At 43.2% G+C, this 25,462-nt stretch overlaps 1 protein-coding gene across 1 annotated transcript in view; it reads right to left on the reverse strand.

The window, feature by feature from the left end:
• Positions 1-3,041: 3,041 nt before the first annotated feature.
• LOC129711183 (tyrosine-protein kinase ZAP-70) overlaps positions 3,042-25,462 on the reverse strand; it is a 70,602-nt gene continuing 48,181 nt past the window's right edge. Inside the window, exons 10-13 of the mRNA XM_055658644.1 lie at positions 24,882-25,074; positions 15,561-15,701; positions 12,892-13,004; positions 3,042-7,035 (exon numbers count right to left, since the gene is read on the reverse strand). Coding sequence (XP_055514619.1) covers positions 6,948-7,035; positions 12,892-13,004; positions 15,561-15,701; positions 24,882-25,074 — 535 coding nt within the window. The 3' untranslated portion in view covers positions 3,042-6,947. The remainder of the gene's footprint in view (positions 7,036-12,891; positions 13,005-15,560; positions 15,702-24,881; positions 25,075-25,462) is intronic.

Here is a 25,462-nt window from a genome sequence, read left to right on the forward strand (position 1 = left end):
ATAATGTGCGAGCAGCGCACATCGTGAGCGCAAAGCTTGAAGTCCCTCGTGGCCGGGGTCCAGGGCCCGCTTACGTGCACTGGAAGCTCTGGGGTTTTAGATGCTCTCTGGTGCATTCTGAACCTTATTTTGGAGCATTTCTGCAACAAATTTATGATCAATATTTCAGAAATAATTTTAGTTGAGTCAAGAGTAATGAGTGGATGGAATGGGATGAATGGGGTCATTGTTGTATACATTATTTTAAAATCAAGAAGTGAAGTTGTCCTTGTTTTAATAATCAAGTTGTACTGTTGTAAAATGTTATGTAAAATGTTATAAAGGAGCACGCAAAAACTGCAAATAAAATACTAAGTTTTTGCAGTAAAGAAAACCTTTTTTTAGAAAATGTTTAGTGTGTTGATTTGATTGCCTGTTACTGTTAGACTGTGTTAATTTGTGCAGTGCACATTTAATGGTCCTTCTGACCTAATAACTTCACATTACGTCAATTTAAACATGGAATACAACATCATGAAAATTGAAGTCAAACTAAATGGTGCATTTACATTACTATGATCAATTTCAAACTAACCTATTTTACTGTCATACTATTATAACTTCCATGAAAATTCTACTTCCATGATGACTCATAAACAAGATCACAAATCACATTTTGAATTCTAAAACACAATGTGATTGTGAATAATTAGTTTCACCGAGCATTTCCGTATTTTGATGGCTGAAAATCAGCATTTTGATGGGGAAATTGGTATTTCTCACATAAATACAATAGAACGTACCACACAGAAACTGGATTTTTGAAAACTAGTATTTTGCATGCAATCTCATGTATTCTCAAATATCAGTATGGAATACTGAAAATCAGTACTACTGAATTGTGAAAGCATTTTTGAAATGTGAATTTATAATTTTTGATGATCAATCATATCCTTATAACTATAAAACTCTGATCTTGCATGTGTGTGTGTGTGTGTGTGTGTGTGTGTATTTATTTATTTGTTTGTGTGTTTTCACATCTTCTCGAAAAAACGACGGGAGATTTATCCCCCGCTGGAGTCTGAAATCGGCTTACCTGAAAATGTTGTGCTTTATTTCTTGAGTTATTAATAAAAATGTTCACAAATCCAATCAAATTTTGAAATCAAAATGCCAGTTTTTCGCTGATGACGTGAAAATTTTTCTGCCTGCCTGCCGTCTGCTTGCGCTGCGACTGACCCTCCCACTGTTGATCAAACGTCACCCTGTCGACTGAAGACCAAAGATCACAGCTGAAGACTGTGCAGGCCCAACTGGCGCTCCTTTGATCGACACTCGCTCGCTCGCCCACCCACTTACTTGCTTCGGCTCTATCCCCCTCCCTCTCTCTATCCCCCTCCCCCCCCCCTCTCTCCCCCTCCTCTCCTCTCCCCTCCCCTCTCTCTCCCCCCTCTCTCTCTCCCCCCTCTCTCTCTGCCCCCCTCTCTCCTCCCTTCACTCCCCCACCTCGACTCGGTTCGGGCCTCCCCCTTCTCTCTCTCCCCCCTTTCCATCCTCTCTCTCTCCCCCTCACTCTCACTTCCCTCTCTGCCCCCTCTTGCCCCTCTCTCTCTGCCTCTCTCCCCCCTCTCTCCCCCCTCCCTCCCCCTCTCTCTCCCTCCCCCTTCTTTCTCTCCCCCCTTTCTCCCCCTCTTTTTCTCTCTCCTCCCTTCTCTCCCCCCCCCCTCTCTCCCACCCAAATCGGCTCGGCCCGGCCCTCCCCCGCCCCCCCCCTCTCATACCCCTCCCTCTTCCCCCCCTCTCTCTCTACTCACTCTCTCTCTCCCCCCCCTCTCTTGCTCCCCCCCTACCTCTCCTCCCCCTCTCTCTCTGTCTATCCTTTCTCTCTCTCTCTCTGCTCCCTCTCTCTCTGCCCTGTCTCTACCCCTCCCCACCTCCTTCTCCCTCTCTACATGTGCCTGAGCGTTGGGGAGCTATGCGTGAGTGGATAAGGTGGGGATGGGGGTAATAGGAGCGAATTAATAATATTAATATAATATCAAGGGGGTGGTTAGTCTGTGTGTTGGGGGGGGGGTGTTGGTTAGTGTGTGTGTGGGGGGTGGTTAGTGTGAGTGTGATGCCACAGGCCACCACCCCCCTCCCCCCGCAACCGCGAGTTGAGGGGATGAGACCCAATGGGTCCCACTTGGGCTACTAACTATTAAAAGTCTGATCTTGGATGTGTGTGTGTTTGTTCGTGTGTGTGTTTGTTTGTGTATAATCACATCTTCTCGAAAAAACAACACGCTAACGGTAAAATGTTTACATATTCCGGTAGATTGTTCCCCTGGAGTCCAAAATCGCCGTATCTGAAAATGTCATGCTTTATTTCTCGAGTTAGTCATGAAAATCTTTAAAAATCTGACAAACTTTGAAGTCTGCGCCGTCTTGCTCGCGCTACGAGTGTCGTCGCCCCCCCCCCCCCTCCCTCCCCCCCTTTGGTTGGTGCTCGCGTCCCCGCTGTCCACTCCACGCACGCTGCAAAATCCCCATGCCCGCTCCCCTGCCTGCTCCTCTCTCGCCCTCCCCCCCCCTCCTCCTCCCCTCCCTCCCTCCCTCCCCCTCCTCTCCCTCTCCCCTCCTCTCCCCCCCTTCTCTCCCCCTCCCCTCTCTCTCCCCCCCTTCCCCCCCCCCCTCCCCCCCCCTCCCCTCTCCCCCCCCCCCCCCCCTCTCCCCCCCAGTCCCCCCCCCCCCCTCCAGGCACCACGCCAGCAGCATCCCAGGGTGCACAAGGAGCCCAAAGGCAAGGCTCCATCTGTGAGGTATAAAATAAAAAAATATTGCGCCCCAATTTTTAAATTTATTTACTCTGGAAAAAAAAGGGGGGGGGGGGGTGCGACCGCACCCATCGCACACCCCCATCGCACACCCCCTTCGGACGGCCATGGCAACCATGCCCTCTCCAGCCTCTCTCTCCTCCAAATAGCTGTAATGTATTTTCAGGATGTTCAGCTTTTATACATCTCTTGTTAAGATCCTCTGATTGCTTGCTGTCTCTGCCTTAATGGATCTTTTCGCAAGCTTTTAGCTGCCATTTTTACAACTTTTATTTTGGTGTTAGGGGTTGCAAACCACAACCATCCCTGCATGTAGCCACATCTTTGCACACCAATAAGGACAAAAAACCTGTTCCCACGCACTGCTTTCTCCATTGTGTCATATTTTAAAATATATTTTTCATTGAATGGAGAAAATCAAGAGATATTAGAGAAAATGATTCAAAGTTACAGAGAATTTGAAATAAGTAAATACAGAAAAGCTACTTCCTTTCAATTGGTACCTGCCTGACACCAAAACAGATGTTGATTCTGATCTCTGTCCTGGGAAGAGTTTATCGGCTGGACAGAGGAAAAGGTTCAGGATGTACTTAACGCCTTGGTAGTGGTATTAGTTTATTATTGTCACCTGTAGCGAGGTGCAGTGAAAAACATTTAAGTCCAATCCAATTAAATCAGATAATACTGTTGATGAATACAATCAAGCCATACACAAATATAGTATGCAGAGTGAAGAAAAAAAATACAAGAGTGCTGACTATAGCTTTCAGCATTCTATTGTTAAAGTTCCATTGAAAAACTCCAATGTCCGCAATGAGGTAGGTTGGAGGATTGGGATTAAACTCAAGCTAATAGGAGAACTGTTCATTAGTATGATAACAATGGGAAGAAACTGTTCCTGAATCTGATGGTACTTGCTTTGGAGCATTTTTATCTACTGCCCATTGGGAGTGGGGAAAAGAGTGAGTGACCTGGTTGGGGAAGGTCCTTGATTATATTGGCTCCCCTCCCGATGCAGTATAAAGTGGAGATGGTGGGAAGTCTGGTCTGAGTGATGGACTGGGCTACATTCACAACTCTGTTATTTCTTGTGGTCTTGTGCGGAGCTGTAGTCAACCCAAGCTGTGATACAACTTGACTGTGCATTCTATGACACAAATGCATTGGTGAAATTCCCACGAACTCCTTCGTTGTTTAAAAGATATGTTTGATTTTGCTGCACTTTTCAAAGTGAGAACTGTATGAAATCAGGCCCTTTCTGTAATTTAACAATGTAAAATTCCCTCAAGATAACTCATCCAACGAATGTACAATAAATTAATAATATTATAAATATACTTAATCTGTGGCGTTGCAATGCTTCATATACAGTATATATACCTTTGTAAACCTGAAAAACAGACTGTCTTTCTATTAAAAATGCTATCTTGATTGATTGATTGATAAATAAATGAGTCATGTCATTCTTCGTATGACTAAGGAAAGTGTAACACCTCCTTGGTTGCAAGTTAAGCCTCCTTGTTTAAGGTCATGGTTCAGGTTAAAGTTAATCACGGGCTATGTCCAGTCACTTTTAGAAAGTCAGAAAGGAAATTTTGAATAAGCTCCTAGGCCACTGTATGTTTCTGACCCCGCTGGATGTCATGAGAGAAAAGAGTGGGTACAATGAGTTCAGCAGCAGTGGGCAAGTTGTGTCCAGGTCATCTGTTGCAAAGTTTCCAGTTCATTTCAATTGTTCGACATGATTGTTCTTTTCATTATATATTGGCCATATTTGGTTGATTTTGCTTGAAAAAGTCAATTATTTAAAGATTTGAAAAATGTTGCCGTTATTCAGGCCACAATATTGAATTCATGGTAAATTACAGGAAAAATGACTTATTTGGTGAATCAGTGGAATTGCCTGCACGTTTTAGCCAGATTACTTGCAACTAAAATGGAATTGAAAATGTGTGATCAACAGCAAACATCCCCACTTACAACTACTGTATATCATGGAAGGCAGGTTATTGATGAGACAGATGAAAGTGTAGGAAGGAACTGCAGATGCTAGTTTAGGGTGGGTACAATGAGTTCAGCAGCAGTGGGCAAGTTGCTAAATGCTGAAGTAATTCAGCGGGAAAGGCAGCATCTCTGTCTTGGGTCGAGATCCTTCTTCATACCCTCAGATTAAAGTGGTTGGGGTCCAGGATACTGGCCTGAGGAACTCCTGCAGTGATGTGATGTGACTGAATTGTTCATGGGACAGTTTAAATATCAATCCACAGATGTTTGGTGAGGAGGGCTTTACAAAATCAACTGAATTGAGATCAGTTTTGGTCTTTCCAAATGTGGAGCCTAATTATTCTACCTAGTTTTATCTCTATCCCTTTTAAAAACATAATAGCTGTCGTACAGATAAAGGAAGTAAAAGCCTTGATCAGTAGCATTTCTGGTGCATGGGTACATGTGACATGTGGAATCAGGGGAATACGAAGTTTGGTGCTCTCCTAAACCATGTGTCCATCTGATCCCAAGGTGACAACATGATCTTACTTGCACTAAGTGAGATGGTCACCTTATTGCAGTATGGAGTCATGCATACTTGCATAACAGTAGCCAAAGACACAACACAAATTCTTGTCGACTTATTTGTAACAGTTTTTGTAACAGTTCATTTGTAACAATCTTTGTAACAGTTTTGTTTCCAGTGTCAAGACATTACATTCAGTTATTCTTGGATGTCGCAAACAATTTACTTTGAATTCCTGGGGATTTCAGGCTGATTTTCTGCTCTGGAATTAGTCTTCTCAGTTAATCTTTGTTCTACTATTCGGGAAGGCTTGGTCAATCAAACCTTGGTGAAGAATTCCCAGCTCTGGTTCGGTCAAAATGTTCAAGATTCACATAAAAGTTACAGCGACAAATATTTTCCGACGACATAACAAAAGTTTAAAGTTTAAATCAACTAACCCCCACCCCCAAAGCCAAGTTAATTTGTGCTGTTTAGGGACAAAAATAAATATTTTCCTTCATCCATTGCTCTCGACCCAAAACGTCATCCATTCCTTCTCTCCAGAGATGCTATCTGGAGAGTTACTCCAACATTTTGTGTCTATCTTTGGTTTAAACCAGCATCTGCAGTTCCTTCTTACACATAGCTTTCCACTCTATGATAACAGCTAGTCTGCCCTATTCATTGTCCCAACCTCCTTTCAAGGCACCACTTGGAGAACCGTGGATACTTGTGGCCAGAATGACAACCATAAGTTCAAATTCACCATTTTCTATCACATGTTGTACTTCTTTATTTTCATAGAGACAAACAAAATTCTTGAAAAAAAATATTTCACCTTGAAACAATGTGCACACAATTTGTATCTCTGCCAGTTATAACTTCGATCGTATACATCAAACATCTGCAATGTGACAGAATCATCCTTGTTTACTAAAATACTGCAATGCAAAATACATTTACTGGCACAATATGTTCACACTTTCACTTGTTCTCAATTACATTAGGATGACTCTTTTGAACCCTTTTCCCATTGGAGATGTCAAAGACAAGGGAATTGCTTTAAGGTGAGAGGGGTAAAGTTTAAGGCTATGTGCCGAGCAAGCGTTTTACACAATGGGTGGTGGGTGGCAGGAATGTGCTGCCAAGGGTGGCGGGGGTGGTCTCTATTTGGTGTAAAGCAATATCTGCAGGTCCTTCTTACAGTGGTGGTGATAGAAGCCACTATGTTGGTGAAATTTTATGTTTTTAGACCGGCACATGGATATGCATGGAATGAGAGATATGGATCACGTGCAGGCAGAGGAGATTGGTTTAACTTGATATCATGTATAGAACAGACATAATGGTGCAAAGGGCCTGTTCCTGCACTGTACCTTTCTATGTTCTATGTTTACACTACTGTCATAGAAAAGCCACAGAGGCTCAATTTAATTTCAGTTTAATAACCAGGTTAAAGTTAATTTTTTTTTTTAATGTAAATTATTCTATTTAAAGTCAGATTGCATGATGATCAGGAATGCTAAAATTCCAGCTTCGTTAAGCTTCCCATAACTACTGACGAAATGAACACTCTAAGATGCAGCAAAATGCTGCAAAATGCCAACAAGCAAATCAAACCCAATGCTTGTCAGTATAACATCACCGCAAGTATGATATCAAACTGGTACTGGCTTCTGTGTTATTTTATAGTGGTAGTCACGCATTCTGCTCTCAACCAGCTCAAATCCGGGACGATTCTCCACCCTGTGAAAGTAAACACAATGGAACAGATCATTGATGTGCCTTCATTTGATGGCTACACTGTTTTACACACAGATACTGCTTCAGCTGTGCACAGAAGTTTTAAAAGATGAAAGGTGACGCTCAGATCCTCCAGCGAGCTCAGGACAAAAACTGCATCACACTTTACTGAGTGATCCACAAGGCAGAGCACAAACCAAAACAGAAACAACAACCCAGATCTTTAGTCAAGAATCAGGAACAACCGTTGCCCGCCTGCAATGAAATCCTGCCTTGAGTCTTGTGCTCCACTCTATGAGAAGTACTTAGAGTCGTAGATTCATACTGCACAGATACAGGCCCACCTCATCCATGCCAACCAAGTTGCCCCCATCTAATCTAGTTCTACTTGCTTTCCTTTGGCTCATATCCTTCTAAATCTATAGAGTTAGATTTAAATCTGTGGATAACCTATAAATATAAATTGACTTTACAGTATTGTTATTGCACTTGGTTAATTTCACTACGTCAGAGGATCAAATTGAACATGGAACATGGAAGTGTACAGCAGAGGAAGAGGTCCATCAGTCTATGATATCTCTACATGATATCAATCAAAATTAATCTGATCACCTGCGTGCACATGGTCTCTGGCGCTGCAGGCATCAGATCTAGAAACACCACAGTGCCGACCCCGACATTCAATCCTGACCCCAGATGCTGTCTATATGGAGTCTGCTCCGGTTTCCTCCCACATCCCAAAAAGGACATGCAGACTTGTAGGTTAATTGGCCTTTGTAAATTGCTCCTAGTGCATAGGCAGTGAATGCAAAAGTGGGATAACATAGAAGGGTCAATAGGCCAATGGTCAGTGTAGATTCAATGGGCCAAAGGGCCTGTTTCCTTGTTGTATCTTTCAATCAATCAATCCATCATATATATTTATGTGTATATATATGGTCTTTGCTATATAGACACACTGAACTGTTCTGTATTTATGCTTACTATATTCTGTTGTGCTGCAGCAAGCAAGAATGTCATTGTCCTATCTGGGACACATGACAATAAACTCTCTTGACTTGACTTGATCAATCAATATTCATGCCATTGAGTAGTAGGCTACCCAAGCAGAATCTGAGGTTTAGTTTAGAAGTACAGAGCGGAAACAGGCCCTTCAGCCCACCGGGTCCACGCCGACCAGCGATCCCCATATATTAACACTATCCAAACCCACTAGGTTTGCATTTACCAAGCCAATTAACCTACAAACATGTACATCTTTGGAGTGTGGGAGGAAACCGAAGAACTCGGTGAAAACCCACGCAGGTCACGGGGAGAACGTACAAACTCTGTACAGACAGCACCCGTTGTCGGGATCAAACCCAGGTCTCCGGCGTTGCATTCGCTGTAAGGCAGCAACTCTACTGCTGCGCCACTATGCTGTTCTTCATGTTTGTGAATGACCTCACTCAGTCTGTGGAGGAGGCTGGGAAGGGGAATTAAAATGGCTTGCAGCCCTCATTATCTTGAATGAGATAATGATCTTGTAGTCAACAGAACATTCACAAGTGAGTCAAAACAGATAAACTGAAAGACTTAGGCCAATTGATGTGTCAGTTGCTATCAGGCGCCGATGCATCCACGTTCCTGGTGAACAGCAAGAATGATGTTATCGTGGTTGCTGATAGACAGCCACACTGAAGTGTTTGCAGATACCAGGGTCGTGTGGAAGAAGCACATTTTTTATGTCATAGTTTAAACATTTTACAGTTTTACAGAAAGTGTGTTGGGCCGAGAAACATCTGAAAATTCACATTGAGTTTGGCCTGCCCAAGAGTGATTCTATCATAAAAAAGTACATGACAATGTGTGCATTAAAAATGCTCTCTGCATAATTTAACTCACCTATTTTTTTTTCCTCTGCGCACCTCACCATTGTGGAGAGTGGAAATCAAAGGGAAGAGGAGTTGGGACCAGGCTGCATTATGGGAATGGAAGATAACTGAGGAGAGGATTCAGATATTGGAAGTGCAGAGGGACTTGGGAGTGCTTGTGCAGAATTCCCAAAAGGTTAATTTGCAGGTTGGGTCAGTAGTAACAAAGGCAAATTCAATGTTAGGTTTCATTTTGAGAGGACTAGAATATAAAGGCACGGATGTAATGTTGAGGCTTTATAATGTTCTGGTTAGACCACATTTGCAATATTGTGAGGACACAAACTGCTGGAGTAACACAGCAGGTCAGGGTATAATCTCTGGAAAACATGGAACCCAATGTCTGCTATCCAAGCAGAATATGAGGTGCTGTTCCTCCAATTTGCATGTAGAATTACTGTGGCAATGGAGGAAGCACAGGACAGAAAGGTCAGTATAGGAATTGGAAGGGGTGTTAGAATAGTTAGCAGCTGGGAGATCCAGCAGGGTTGGCAGACTGAGTGCAAATGTTCGGCATTTTTCATGACACATAGTAAGCTAGCATCCACGGTTTCTTGTGCCTAGGTTTAGAGGAATATGGGTCAAACAAGGGTAAATAGAATTATCATAGATGGGCATCTTGGTTGGCATGAATGAATTGGGTCAAAGGGTTTGTTTCCATGCTGTATGTCTCTATGAATCTATGAAAGTAGGAGTAGGAGTACCCCACCAGATTCCTCAAGCTTGCGCTTTCAACATTATCATGGCTGGCTTCACTGGCCTCAACTCCTCTTCCATGCCTGTTTCCCAAAACCTTCAATTCCTCTATCTTTAAGAAATTAATCAATCTTCATATTATATCTGGTCTCCGTCTCTCCTGGGAGAAGAGCACTTCAGAAATTCTCTACCCTCTGAGAAGGAATTTCAGATTTTAAATGACTGATCACTTATTCTTTATCTTGTTCATGACTCACCCACAAGTGAAAACATCTCAGAACCCACCCTGTCAAGCCCATTTGGAATCTTATATGTTGCATAAGATCACCCCACATTTTCCTGAACACGAAGGAATATAAACCAAAACTATCAAGCTTTTCTTCATAGGACATGCCTCTCATCCCAGGAAGTATCAGGGTGTATCTCTGGCCTAAAAGGCTTATGGGATTGGCATGCAGGCCCCGAGCTTTCACCAGTACCAGCGTAGACGCCTCCTGGTGGACGCGTAGAGGTACTGCTGTTTGGTTTAGTGTGGTGCTCGTTCCAGACCCTGCCCTCTAGCCGAATGTTTTTGGACACTTCGTCCAGTTTTTTAGGCTTGGTTTGGTAACTTTGCCAGATAGCAGGATCTGTGGTTGTGAGGTCGGCATTCTCACAGTCCTGTGAATTTTATAGGTTGAGGGCAGGTTTGTGATTTCACTTGAGAAGTTGCGGAGCATACTGTGAACAGTAGGGTCAGGTGTTTTGCCATACTACCCTGCCCTTTTGGAATGAGCGTGCAAACATGATAGCCGACGTCAGGGTATCAAATGCAATTTAAGATATTTGGATTTTAAAATGCCCTGCTCAATGTGTCCCCCAATAATGGTGGGCACTTTGAGTAAATGCAATTTAGGGGAGGCATGATGAAATCCAATGCCTCATGGCTACCTGTCTTGGAGAGGTTTTTTGGAAAAGACAGGTAGTAGGCTGGCCGTCAGTTGAGACTGCAAGGCCATCTCGCTCGTGGTGAAGCCACGTAGCGGCCTCACCCAGCAGCTCTTCCTGATCCTGTACCTCAAGCCTACTCCCGATGTTCTTCAGCCAGTGACCCCTCTTCTTGACCAGCCCAGCTCTGGTCGCCATCAATCCCTCGACAAGGGAGATGACCAGTGCTGTAGCACTGAAGCGGGAGTGTTATGCTCCCTTGGCGGACTTGCCCCTGCTCCTGAGGCAAGTCTCGCTGGAGTTTTATACTCCATGACCTACTCAAGGCTTGGAGAGCAGACACTTGCTGGTTCTGTCTTCCGTGTCTGTCTCCAGCCCGAGGTTTGCTTGCTGACTTGCTCTGGAGGCTGCCTGCCGTTTTTCGGGCGGCATCTGCGGTTCTCGGGCGGCGAGTCTCCTTGTTGGGAGTTGCAGGGATTACCGGCCGTTTTTTTAAATTTCCCTCCAGTCTGCTGCTGTTTGTCAGACAGCTGTTAGCGGACTGGGCATCGGCGCAGTACCCCGCTGTGGTCCACAGCGTGTGCGGACCCGGTGCCGCCTCTCCCCCCCTCCACTGACGGCTCCTTCCCTGGAGTCGGACGGGGGCCGCTTCCCTCTGCTGCTTTGCTCCCCCTGGAGCAACAAACAAGAGCAAAGTCCCAATATTAATCTGAAGGTAAGTACTTCCCTAACGGTCCGTTCCTTCAGGCTTGTAGCGGGAGCGCCTGTACTCCCGCTGCGTCGTTGTTGCACTGCGTGAACGCAATGTCGTGCATGCGTGCTGGACGGGTTCTTCACGTAGTCACTCACGTGACTCCGAAGTAAAATTATAATTTCTGTGCACATATTTCTACAGGGTTCATAAAGTTAACCAGAGCACTTTTTGGAATAGTCTGTTAAACCACTGTAGATAAGAATCCACTTTTGTGATTAATCTTTTTACTGTGGCTAGCTATGCAGCACACTAGAAATGGTGCCTGAAAATATCAATGTAGATACCCAAAAGCAGTGGCTCTTAACAAGAACTGCAATCAAAGATAATAATCCACACTGTGGGTTATATAAAGCTGCATGTAAGGCTCTCTTGCTGAATAAACATTCCTCCCCTGTACTATCCATACTTTATTGTTCAGGGATTATAACAAAAGATGCAATCATGATGGAAAATTATAGCAACTGCTATCCACTTAATGATTTTCAATATTTTGTGATTGCTATGAATGGCCAAATATTTCAAATAATTCCAGTTATTAAAAACTCTTGTCTTCTCTTCAGTGTACAGTGAATAAAGGTGTTGCTAGTACAATAGATTCCAATAAAATTTCAAATTGATATTTTGTATAGATGAAGATACATATATAAATATTTTATAACTAAGAACATTTGGTTAGAAACTTGAAAATAAATTTTAAAACGTTTTTCCGGAACTATCATGTGAAAACATTATAAGTATTACAGGCTTAGTATTTCTGCTACCACAGACCACTACTAAAAATAATTCTAAGATAATTGACCAATACTGCATACGATTCTTGAGTGCACTGTGTACAATTAGCCATGCATCACTGATAAGGTGCCCTCCACTGAAACACACCCTACTGTCACACATTTACTAACACCTTCAGGACATGCTAAATATTGAAAAAGTCTAAGTGTGATCGTGTATGTGAGAGCAGAATTAGTTGCTTGTTACAGATGTTAATATGAAAAAAATAAAACGTAAATCAGGCTCTGAAAAATATCTGAAAGATGTAGTAAACTGCTCATACCAAATCAACAGCCTTTTCACATTTTACTCAGTCTTATTTTGAATATGAATCTAATCATGTTCAAAATTAAATCAAGCTTCCGGAAAAAAGTAGAAACATTACTGCTTAAAATGTCTGCTGATGCCATCGAGCCTCCAATGCGATATCAGGTGAAGAGAAGAGATTGGAATCTCTGGGTTTGTTTGTTGACATAAAGAGTGGAGTATTAGTTTTATGAGAACAGCATGAATAACACGTGACTTCGCTGCGCAAATGTATTTGTAAAATATGTAGTATCTGTGCCAAACATAGTGTTGCTGACATCTTTGCCTAGTAAAATCAAGGTAGTATCCTGACATATCCCAATCAACAGAGGGCAAATATGTTGGATTTTAAATCTCATTTAAAGTCAGAGCTCAGATGTAGTATTGTGCTGATTAAAAGCTGAATACCAGACATGGAGATTCAAATATTTGATAATCCATTAACCATTTAATGCTGGGAGTTTGCATTTATGTAAACCAGTTTGAACTTACTTGTAAATCCAGCAGTCCTGCATAAGAGCATACATTTCATCTGGACATTCAGCAGGACGATCCAAGCGACCTCCTTCTTCAATGAAACTAACAACTTCTGGGCCTTTCATTTTCTGTAAAACAAAATGGGTTTGCTTTTCACTTCAGTGATGACATAAAATGAGGCGAATTAATCAACTGATAATTGCAACAAGGCATATATAGAACGTTAGAAAATTTCAGCAGAGGGAGAGGCCCTTCGACCCACAAGGTCTTTAGCAAAGATAAAATAATTCTATCTGACTGCACATGATCCACAGCGTATTTTTGATTGTTTTTTGTAAATTTTAGGGATTAGGCTCCCCTGGCAATTTATTGGTCTGAATATGAAGTTTTATAGTTCTTGAGATCTGACCCGCAGAGTTTTTTGCGCTCAGTAAACAGCTAAGGAACAACTTTAAAAGCAGCCACACACATAACTTAATTTCCCACTTAGTGGACAAGTAAGAAGCTGGGGTGGAAAATGTGTATGAAGAAAACTATGTTCATACCAAGCCCACTCTAATGATGCATCTGGAACACTGTACAAAAGTTGTTGTTTGTGTGACAGCAAATATTGCATGTGATAGTCACCAGGGTGCATAAACTCTATCCCACAAAGAGAACCTGGATCTGACCAGAAAGAAAGTGGATGACCTGAAGAAAGTCAATAGCACCATGTTTCCATATTTCTGTTTTCCTCATAAAGTATCCTCTTAGTAACTGCTCAGATTGAGATCAAAGATAAAAGTTATCCTATGTAGTTCTTCCAAATGGTAAACAGATGGTTTGGGAAGCCTACACCCCTTAGGGCTCACTTGCAAATACATTTATTTATAAAGATGAGACAGCAGACACAAGAGAGTGCAGATGCTGGCATATTGAGCAAAAACAAAATGTTGGAGTAATTCAAAGTGCCAGTGTAACTCAGCTGAGTACCTCAACAGAGATATTGAAAAGTTGTACTATTGACTTTCTTCAGGTCATCTACTCAACTGAGTTACATAAGCGTTCTGAGTTCCTCCAGCACTTGTCCTCCATAGATCCTCCAGCACTTCATTTCCACCAACATTTGTCATCCACACATGCTGCCTGACCTGCTGAGTTACACCAGCATTTTGTGTTAAGACCATAAGACCATTAGACATAGGAGCAGAATTACGCCATTCAACCTATCGAGACTGCTCCGACATTCAATCATGACTGATCAATTTTTCCCTCTCAGCCCTATTATCGTGCCTTTGCCCACAACCTTTTACATTCTTGCTAATCAAGAACCTATCAATCTCCACTTTAAAAATATCCAATGGCTTGGCCTCCCCTGCCATCTGTGGTAATGATTTCCACAGATTCACCATCCTCTGACTAAAGAAATTCTTCCTCATCTCCATTATAAAGGTATATTCTTTTATTCTGTGGCTGTGTCCTTTGGTCCTAGACTTTCTCACTACTGGAAACATCCTTCCTACATCCACTCTATTTAGGCCTTTCATTATTTGGTAGGTTTCAATGAGAGAGTATTTGATGCAGGATTCCAGCATCTGTTGTTCCTTGTGTCTGCTGGGGGAACTTAGTAGGTCAGGCAGCATCTATGAGGGAATAGGACATCGGTCAGTCGAAGGGTCCCAGACTGAAATGCATTCTGTCTGTCTCCCTCCACAGATGATGGCCGACCCGCTGAGTTCTTCCAATACCTTGTTTTTCCTTGAAAAGATATTGCAAGACAATAAGGCTTAATTTGTTGAGTCATCTGTAGTCTCTAGAGATGTTTAAATTGCCTGAGTCATTCAGGGGAAAATTTCTCAATGGTTTCATTTCTCACTTTTCATTGCATTTTGCTTTGTTCTGTCTGTGAACATGGAGAGTGAGTATGTGCTCATGCACTACCCAATGGATAGCATTGTACTGACTGGTCTGGTTGTATTTTCACATTTTTGTTGGTCACGTTGAAAAAAAAGACCACTGTGAAGGAAGTGTAATCTTCACATAAACTTCAAAAAATGATAAATGAGCGAGTACAGCATGTCGTGGCAGAACCTGAACACACTCTACAAACAAAAAAATGGGTTGTAAAGACAGGCATGACCTTATATGGGGCACTTCATATTCTACCTGGGATGTTGATGATTAAACAGTATGCATTGAATTCTCCAATTTCAACTAATATCACTCCTTCCCCCTTTCTTTCCCCTGCTGGCCCTCACCCCAGTGCATACGCATTTCTCCAACCACCTACTTCTGCCGTCATTACCCCCCCCCCCCCCCCCCCCCCCCCCCCCCCCCCCCACCCCCCCTGACACCATGCTCCTTTCCCCTCCTCCCTATGCTGTTTTCCAATCTTGAGTCCTAAATTTTCATTTTATACCCGCTCTGTCCCTTACATGCACTATCCATATCACTCCCCAGACTCCTTTTCTTTCTTATTGTCTCATTTTCACTCGCCTTTGTCACTTACTCCACCCATCTTCCAATCTCCCTCATCACGTATCCACCCACCACCAATGGCTGTGTCTTTGGTCCATCAGTTTTCCAGATCTCTCCACCCCTGCTCCATCAATCTGAAGAAGAGTCCTGATCCAAAACGTTGTCTGTTCATTCCCTCCACAGACGCTGCTTGCCCTGCTGAGTTCCTCTAGCACTTTGTTTATTACCTTATATGGCTTTTGTCCAAATGTCAATGCTTCCCACATCGTCACACCAAAGCTCCAGACATCCGCCTTGCTAGAAAATTTCCGGAAATTTATACATTCAGGTGCATACCACTTCACTGGCCATTTCCCAGCCGTCCGAGCCTGAGGTCAGAACAAAAGTTTAGGTTTATTTGTGTCACGTATATTGATCTACAGTGGAAAGCTATGTTTTGCTTGCTATACAATCAAATAAGATAATACTATACATAATTACATTCAAGCTAAGCTCAAGTAGAGAAAAGGGGAAGATACAGAGAATAGAATGTAGTTCTCAACATTGCAGAGCAACAATTCCAGAGATAAAGTCCAATATTCGAGGTAAAAGTGAATCGGACAGTATTCTAGCTTATGGAATCACAGGTTATTAAAAATCTCAGGATAACATGAGGAAGCAGATGCTGTCTTTAAAGATCACTAACTTCTTTTCTGATATGAGAGACAAGGAATGTTATAGCTTCAATAAGGGAAGTTGTGTGGTTAATAAGGGAGTGATATTGAGCAGTGGTGATTCTCACTGTTTCACGCTGTGAATTTCTCTACTCACTGGATATATAAACACCATGTATTGTGATGGTTAAGCATGGGTTTCTAGACCCACTGTTTCCAGGACCAGCTTGATCAATGATTCTGAGGAGACGTCTGGGCCTTGTGCTTCAACAATATTGGCTTTGGTAGAGCTTTATAAAGCATTGACGTACCACATCTGAAAAATCGTAATAAAAAGAAACTGCAGATGCTGGCTTATACCAATGGTAGACACAAATTGCTGAAGTAACTCAGTAGGTCAGACACAAAATGTTCCCCAGAGAGTGTAGTGGAGATTCACCTGGATGTTGCCTGGGAAGGAATGTCTCTGTTATGAGGAGAGACTGGACAGGCTGGGTTTGTTTTCCTTGGAGCTGTAAAAGCTGAGGGCAGAGTTGGTAGAGGTGTACACAATTATGAGGGGCAAACATAGGGTAGGTGTTAGTCACCTTTTCACCATTACAGACCATATGGTCTTATATGGCATTATATTCGAGGTCTGAAGGGTCGCGACCTGAAACATCACCTTTTCCTTTTCTCCAGACATAGTGCCTCACCCGCTGAGTTCCTCCAGATTTTTGTGTCTATCTTCGGTTTAAACCAGCATCTGCAGTTCCTTCCTACACATCTATAGATTTGATGTAAGGTGTAAGGGGCTTAGAAGGAATGTAAAGAAGAATTTCTTCAACCAAGTTATAAATTCAGCTCCTAGTTGGTACTTGCATAAGAACACAACAGCAGGAGTATGGCACCTGGCCCTTTGGACCCACTCTTCATTTATCAAAGCTGTGAGTGACATTACCCCACCATCTTCCAGTCTCTCTATTCCTTTTCATTTCTAAAAATCTAGTAATCTCTGGTTCTAAGTAACTTCATGACAGCCTCCATTGCTCTCCAAAGATTCACCATTCTCTGCACAATCTGAAAGGAAGTCTCTCTACATTAGACGGTGAAAATGAATAGCAATTCCATTCCTCATAGCGCATCAGAACTTTACTCAGATGGCAGGAGAGAGATTAAATAATGATTTAATCGTGCAGTATCATTGGGTCTGGTTTATTCCCTCTCCTGTATTTAGCGATGTTACAAAACCTACCTTCAGCGGCAGACCAGATCTACCACTGGCTGTGTGCGCGACTCCGGTGCCTTTGAGGGGGAGGGGGAGGCGGGGGTGGAATTAAAATGCAGGTTTGTATTGCTTGTCGGAGAGGGATTTCCTCGGGGTGATAATTGATGAAGAAAAATCGATCGGACTTCCGTTCCCGTTTTTTTTTTTAAATCGCTGGACAATTTAATCGCTGGATTAAAGTAAAAAACGACTTCTAACGTCCTCAACGCCTTCAATGTCATGGATCGCAATATCAGGACAAAACAAAAGGTATGTCGTTTATTTCATATATAATCTTGCTTCTTGGAGTGGCTTTAGTCTAATCTTATGATGCCAAAATGTTATTTAAGTCCCATACGAATCGGCGTGTCTTGCCTGCAGATATGGGCTTAAAATGTACGGCAACGGCAACGTTCCAATCGATCACATTCCAGAAACACCCAATCTCAAGATGATTAAAATTCTCTTTTTTTTGGACAATCATGTCATAAGAGCATCTAAATCATCTATATTTTGTGTTATTGTCTATCCATAATCAATAATATCTCCATAAGGACGGTCTGTTGCTAGAAATTGTAATTTATTTACCTATCTGTTACAGAATTACAGCAAATAATACAATAATATTAAAGTTCTGATCTTGAGAATATCACATTTTTGAATTTTCAAGGCAGTCTGGGTGTTTATTACTATTTCCGTCACAATTTAAAGGTGAAATTTTAAGAGTACAGAATCTTTATGTCCCTGTTCGGTTGAAAGGAAATAGTAAAAATTGCAAAGAGCCATGGTTTTCAAGGGAAATTGGACACGGTTCGGAAAAAGAGTGAGATCTACAATAATTATAGGCAGCATGGAGTAAATGAGGTGCTTGAGGAGTATAAAGAATGTAAAAAGAATCTTAAGAAAGAAATTAGAAAAGCTAAAAGAAGATACGAGGTTGCTTTGTCAAGTAAGGTGAAAGTAGATCCAAAGGGTTTCTTCAGCTATATTAATAGCAAAAGGATAACGAGGGATAAAGTTGGTCCATTAGAGAATCAGAGTGGACAGCTATCTGCAGAGCCAAAAGAGATGGGGGAGATATTGAACAATTTATTTTCTTCTGTATTCACCAAGGAGCAGGATATTGAATTATGTGAGGTAAGGGAAACAAGTAGAGTAGCTATGGAAACTATGAGGCTCAAAGAAGAGGAAGTACTGACACTTTTGAGAAATATAAAAGTGGATAAGTCTCCAGGTCCGGACAGGATATTCCCTAGGACATTGTGGGAAGTTAGTGTAGAAATAGCAGGGGCTATGACAGAAATATTTCAAATGTCATTAGAAACGGGAATAGTGCCGGAGGATTGGCGTACTGCGCATGTTGTTCCATTGTTTAAAAAGGGGTCTAAGAGTAAACCTAGCAATTATAGACCTGTTAGTTTGACGTCAGTGGTGGGCAAATTAATGGAAAGGATACTTAGAGATAATATATATAAGCATCTGGATAAACAGGGTCTGATTAGGAACAGTCAACATGGCTTTGTGCCTGGAAGGTCATGTTTGACTAATCTTCTTGAATTTTTTGAAGAGGTTACTCGGGAAATTGATGGGGGTAAAGCATTGGATGTTGTATATATGGACTTCAGTAAGGCCTTTGACAAGGTTCCTCACGGAAGGTTGGATAAGAAGGTTCAATTGTTGGGTATTAATGGTGGAGTAGCAAGATGGATTCAAAAGTGGCTGAATGGGAGATGCCAGAGAGTAATGGTGGATGGTTGTTTGTCAGGTTGGAGGCCAGTGACTAGTGGGGTGCCACAGGGATCTGTGTTGGGTCCACTGTTGTTTGTCATGTACATCAATGATCTGGATGATGGTGTGGTAAATTGGATTAGTAAGTATGCAGATGATACTAAGATAGGTGGGGTTGTGGATAATGAAGTAGATTTTCAAAGTCTACAGAGAGATTTATGCCAGTTGGAAGAGTGGGCTGAAAGATGGCAGATGGAGTTTAATGCTGATAAGTGTGAGGTGCTACATCTTGGCAGGACAAATCAAAATAGGACGTACATGGTAAATGGTAGGGAATTGAAGAATGCAGGTGAACAGAGGGATCTGGGAATAACTGTGCACAGTTCCCTGAAAGTGGAATCTCATGTAGATAGGGTGGTAAAGAAAGCTTTTGGTGTGCTGGCCTTTATAAATCAGAGCATTGAGTATAGAAGTTGGGATGTAATGTTAAAATTGTACAACGCATTGGTGAGGCCAATTCTGGAGTATGGTGTTGGTTGCCTAATTATAGGAAGGATGTCAACAAAATAGAGAGAGTACAGAGGAGATTTACTAGAATGTTGCCTGGGTTTCAGCAACTAAGTTACAGAGAAAGGTTGAACAAGTTAGGGCTTTATTCTTTGGAGCGCAGAAGGTTAAGGGGGGACTTGATAGAGGTCTTTAAAATGATGAGAGGGATAGACAGAGTTGACGTGGATAAGCTTTTCCCACTGAGAGTAGCGAAGATTCAAACAAAGGGACATGACTTGAGAATTAAGGGACAGAAGTTTAGGGGTAACATGAGGGGGAACTTCTTTACTCAGACAGTGGTGGCTGTGTGGAATGAGCTTCCAGTGAAGGTGGTGGAGTCAGGTTTGTTTTTATCATTTAAAAATAAATTGGATAGTTATATGGACGGGAAAGGAAAGGAGGGTTATGGTCTGAACGCAGGTACATGGGACTAGGGGAGAATACGTGTTCGGCACGGACTAGAAGGGTCGAGATGGCCTGTTTCCGTGCTGTAATTGTTATATGTTACATGTAACGGTCAATTTTGTAATTAGGTACAATTAGGTAACTAACTAATTATATGTTTAATTTCAGGTCATCCATGTAAGATGTTTTATTTCAGAATGCTTCAATCTATAATAACTGAAATTTTCATTCAGTTCTCTTAATTTTTAAGAAAGTTATGGGCTTTTGACTGTCCTCGATCACAGCTTTTGTGTTAAGTCAATGGAACAAGATGCTAATTTCCGAGTATGAAAATGGCCATAACAATAATACTGAAGATATGAAAGTGAATTAGGTATCAAATTAAAGTTATTTTTATGCTTTATCTGACGGGATAAATTACAGGCTTGATTTTTCAAATCTCTAAATTTTGTAACATTCCTACTGTATTGGTCCAATCTGCCGAAGACAACATACGCTGCAGTCCACAGATTTACAGCTAACTGTTATATACGGGGTGTCTGAGCTTTCAGCATTTTATACAGCAGGGAAGTAACAAACTTTTAGTAAAGTAGGGCACTCTTGTGAACTTTAAGTGGACATGCAAATATAATTTAATAAGCTTAGTCATGGGAGTTTACAAAATTAAACATTCAAAGAATCACAATTCTTGGGTGGCAAAAATGAGCAAATTGGGTAATTTTATTGCTCATCCCTGGGAGTTTGCAATTCTATTTTCAAACAACATCTTCAAATTCAGGCTGCAGTTCGTTATTTTATGATTGGTCAGTGAGTAATTTATACACTGTTAACATTTACAGTATATATTCCAGGTAAGTCACATGCAGATTTGTAATTGCCCAAAATGTGACCTTCTGGAAGGTTTAAAACATGTCTCTATTAATCTCTATACATTAAACCCATCTGAAAGTTTGTTTCCAAAAACAATTTCAATCACTTCTCTTAACTCCTCCATAAAGACTGACTGTCTATTATTCTCTAAACAGAACCTTGAGATCTGATTATATAGTGAAGACTATACATTGTTGTTGTACCAAGAGGGAGTGGAGAATTGGCTCTGGCACTCGCATGCCATCACTACCCACTGACCCCATCTCAAGCCAAGTCAAGTCAAGTCAAGTTTATTTGTCACATACACATACAAGATGTACAATGAAATGAAAGTGACAATGCCTGCAGGATTGTGCAAAACAACAGAAGAGAACAAAAAAACAGAACAGAACAGAACCAGTGTTTACATTTAAAAAAAGACACAAGTAATTACAGTCCTGATGGCCAGTGGGAAGAAACTCCATCTCATCTCTGTTTCGCAGCATGACAGCGGAGGCACTTGCCTGACCGTAGCAGCTGGAACAGTCCGTTGCTGGGGTGGTAGGGGCCCTTCATGATCTTGCTGGCTCTGGATCTGCACCTCCTGGTGTATAGGTCCTGCAGGAGGGGGGAGTGTAGTTCCCATGGCACTACTTTCTGCAGAGCCTTCCTGTCCTGGGCAGAGCTGTTGCCAAACCAGACCGAGATGTTTCCCGTCATGATCACTTTCAACTGCACCAGCTCGGTGGGGGCGCTGCGAGCCGGCAGCCCTGCCAGCAGTGTGTGTTTTTTTTCTACTTTTTTTGTTTTTTCATTGTGTCTTAATGTATGTTTTTAATGTCTCTCGGTGTGTCTTGTTGGGGGGGGGGGGGGGGGGGGGGGGGGGGGGGGGGGGGGGGGGGGGGTGGAAAACCGCTTCGGTCTCCTCCTCCACGGAGAGACGACTTTTTCCATGTTACCTCCCCCGTAGCCTAACATCGAGGATCGGTGCGGCCTTTCCCGGAGACATGCCCGGGGCTTCAGCTGCGGACGCAGTGAGGACTCTCGTCGCGGAGCGGGTGAGCCCTCGCCGGGGGTCGCCGGAGGGGAGCGCTCCGTTCGCTGGCCCGCGGCAGCCTGAAGCCGCGGTCTGCAGAGCTTCAGCTGGCGGCGTCCTGGGCCTGGGATCCCTCATTGGGGACCCGGGAGGAGAAGAGCTCTCACCGCCAGCCCGCGGCCTACTTCTACCAGCGTCCAGGTGCGGCGTAGACTTACCATCCTGAGCGGAGTCCCTCGCCAGGATCCCTGGAGAGGCGCTCCAACCGCCGGCCCTGCGGTCTGCGGTGCTTCTGATTGCGACGCGGCGGGGACTTTAAATCTTCGACCGTCGCCCTGCGGCCTACACCATCTTGAATCGGTGGAGAAGCACCGATTCAGGACTTACCTGATCTTACCTTGTCTGCACATCTGGACGCCCACAGTGGCGACTGCAGAGGGTTGTCGTCCCGACCACAGGGGAAAATGGAGGAGGACTGGCCAAATTTTGTGCCTTCCACCACAGTGATGAATGCTGTGGTGGATGTTTATGTTAAATTTTTATTGTGTTTTGTGTGTCTTTTTTATTGTATCGCTGCTGGCAAATTCATTTCATTTGCACTTTATGTGCAAGTGACAAATAAAACTTGACTTGACTTGACAGAGTAGAAGGATTGAAGGATCCTCAGAGAGTCTCTGAATTTCCTCAGATGCCTGAGGTGGTAAAGGCGCTGCTTTGCCTTTTTCACCAGTGCGGCAGTGTGTGTTGTCCATGTCAGATCCTCTGTGATTTGGAGTCCCAGGTATTTGAAGCTGCTCACCCTATCCACAGTAGTCCCATTTATCCCCAGAGGCGTGAACGTCCTCGTTGTAGTGCCCTTCTAAAGTCCACAATCAGCTCCTTAGTTTTAGTGACATTCAAGAGGAGGCTGTTCTGACACCAGAGTGCCGGGTCCAGCCTCCTCCAGGTAGGCTTTCTCATCGTTATCGGAGATCAGGCCCACCACCACGGTGTCATCAGCAAGCTTGATGATGGAGTTGGAGCTGAACCTGGCCACACTGTCATGTGTGTACAGGGAGTGCAGTAGGCTGAGGCTGCAACCCTGGGGGGATCCTGTGTTCAGGATGAGGGCTTGGAGGTATGTCTCCCCATCTTGACCACTTGGGGCCTGGCGGTGAGAAAGTCCAGGCCCATGACACACAAGGGAGTGTTCAGTCCCAGTTCCAGCAGCTTCTCAGCAAGTCTGGTGGGGACTATGGTGTTGAAGGCTGAACTGAAATCAATGAACAGCATCCTCACATACCCCCCCTTCTGGCTGTCAAGGTGAGAGAGAGTAGTGTGCAAAACCATCTCCTGAAGAAACGTGTACCTGGCTCAGTTGCAATATTGAGAATCACATATAAATATGGCCAAACTGGCTACTATATGCCCAGTACCCATGGAACTTTACCCCAGAATAACACTGATAGAGGAGGGAAGAAAAATAGTGATGAAGAAACACTGTCATGTTCACACAGAGCAAGACCTTCCAGCCCATTGAGTCTACGCTGGATCTCTGAATATTCCTTTCAGTCCCATTCACATGCCCTTTCACTTCCCTATGAAATTCAACTCTCCTCTGATTCTTCTGCCTTTCACCTACACCAGGGGCGTCCAAACTTTTCAGCATGAGGCCCACATTATATATTTGGCACATTTTTGTGGGCCGCAGGAAAAAATCAAGAAATGTCAGTTTTAGAAATTCGTCATGAAATATAATTATCATGAAATATAATTATCAAGCAGGTAAAGGAAAAGACGGTAATCATGTATTTTTATGGAGGTGTCAGCCCGGCACCAACACGCCCTCACTCTCCCGCCGTTCTGGGCACACACACACACACACACACACACACACACACACACACACACACACACACACACACACACACACACACACACACACACACACACACACACACACACACACATCCACGCACACACACACACACACACACACTCACGCACTCTCACTCATCCACCTACTCACGCACTCACTCACCCACATTTACACACACACACACAAACACTCACAGGCCGTTGTCGCTGACCTTCACAGTCTTCCCGGGCCACCGATGTTGCCGCCCCCGACCCGTATCTCTACTCCAGCCCCCCACAGGCCTCCACCAGCGACTCCGCTGACCCCTGCCTCTCCACAGGCCACCAGTGAGCCAGAGCCGTCACCTCACCAGAGTTCCGCTCAGCACCAGGCCCACAACCTGGATGCAGACAGCACGTGGTCTGACTCTGCTGTGTCCTAGTAACCGCAGTAGTGATGGGTCTTCCCTTTCCCCCTCTTTTAACCAGGTTACCCCGACCACACACCCGCTTGTTAAAATTCCCCACTGATTATTTTGGCTTTTTTGTACAGAAGTGCCGGAGCGGCGCTCCGGTGAGCTCCGGTAGCACTGCACCCCTGGATATTAGTCACGTTCAACTAACAGTAACCTGTCAGCAGCTGCACACAAACCCTCAACTTGATAGCCTATGGCAAACTGACGTGTAAGTTCCCGCGCTACCATGAAACCCACTAAATAGCCTGCCGCACGGAACGTGTTAAGGGCTTGCTGCGGGCCGGATAAAACCTCGTGGTGGGCCAGATCTGGCCCGCAGGTCATAGTTTGGAGACCCCTGACCTACACTAAGGGGTGATTTGCAGTGGCCAATTAACCCAACACACCTTTAGGTTGTGGGCGGAAACTAGAGAATCCTGAAGAGGTGCAGGCAGGCATAGGAAGAATGTGCAAACCGCAAGCAGACAGTAGGGTTTCGTCCCGAAACGTTGCCTATTTCCTTCGCTCCATAGATGCTTCTGCACCCGCTGAGTTTCTCCAGCATTTTTGTGTACCTGTGGTCAGGAGCAAACCTGAGTCACTGCAGCTGTGAAGCAGCAGCTCTGCTGATGGTGCCGTTGCACCATTGCATGGCCTCGTTCGTCAGATAAATTCCAATTGTGAGAAAAAAGCACACAGAACAAAAGTACACTTTGAACCTTCCTCAGTTAGTAGTTGTCAGCTAAACATTAGTGTATATATTTATCAGGGATTTCCATTAGATTGTTTACCTTGTAGTAGCTGTCATCGGCACCAATTGCTTTAGACAATCCAAAATCACTAATCTTGGCATAATGCTGATTGACCAATAGTACATTCCGGGCTGCAAGATCCCTGTGCACAAAGTTATTTTCCTCCAGATATTTCATTCCCATAGAAACTTGGTGGAGAAGTTCAATAACAGTCTCGATAGAAATCTGATCTCTGGCAAGAAAATATATCAGGAAAGATAATTTGATTACGGTATTATTTTACCACTAAGAACTATGTGTTAGATTAAATATTATTTTGTTAATTCTTTATATCAGTCCTTTTTGTAGACAACAGGTGCCTATACGTACCTGTATATCAATTAAAAATTAACATTCATTTATCAGCATGTTTTTACATCAATGTACTATATCTACATTGGAAACACTTTAACTTGCAATATTATAATTGAACTCTAGGACTAAACAAATAAATCTTCTAATTCAATCACATGTTATCCATTAGCTAAGCATGATTGGTAAACATACATGGCATGTGACACAGAGTATTTTACCCAGAGTAGGGGAATCAAGAACCAAAGTGCTCATACTTAAGTTGAGAG

Source organism: Leucoraja erinacea, chromosome 29 (assembly GCF_028641065.1).
Source record: "Leucoraja erinacea ecotype New England chromosome 29, Leri_hhj_1, whole genome shotgun sequence".
NCBI classification, from domain to species: Eukaryota; Metazoa; Chordata; class Chondrichthyes; order Rajiformes; family Rajidae; genus Leucoraja; species Leucoraja erinaceus.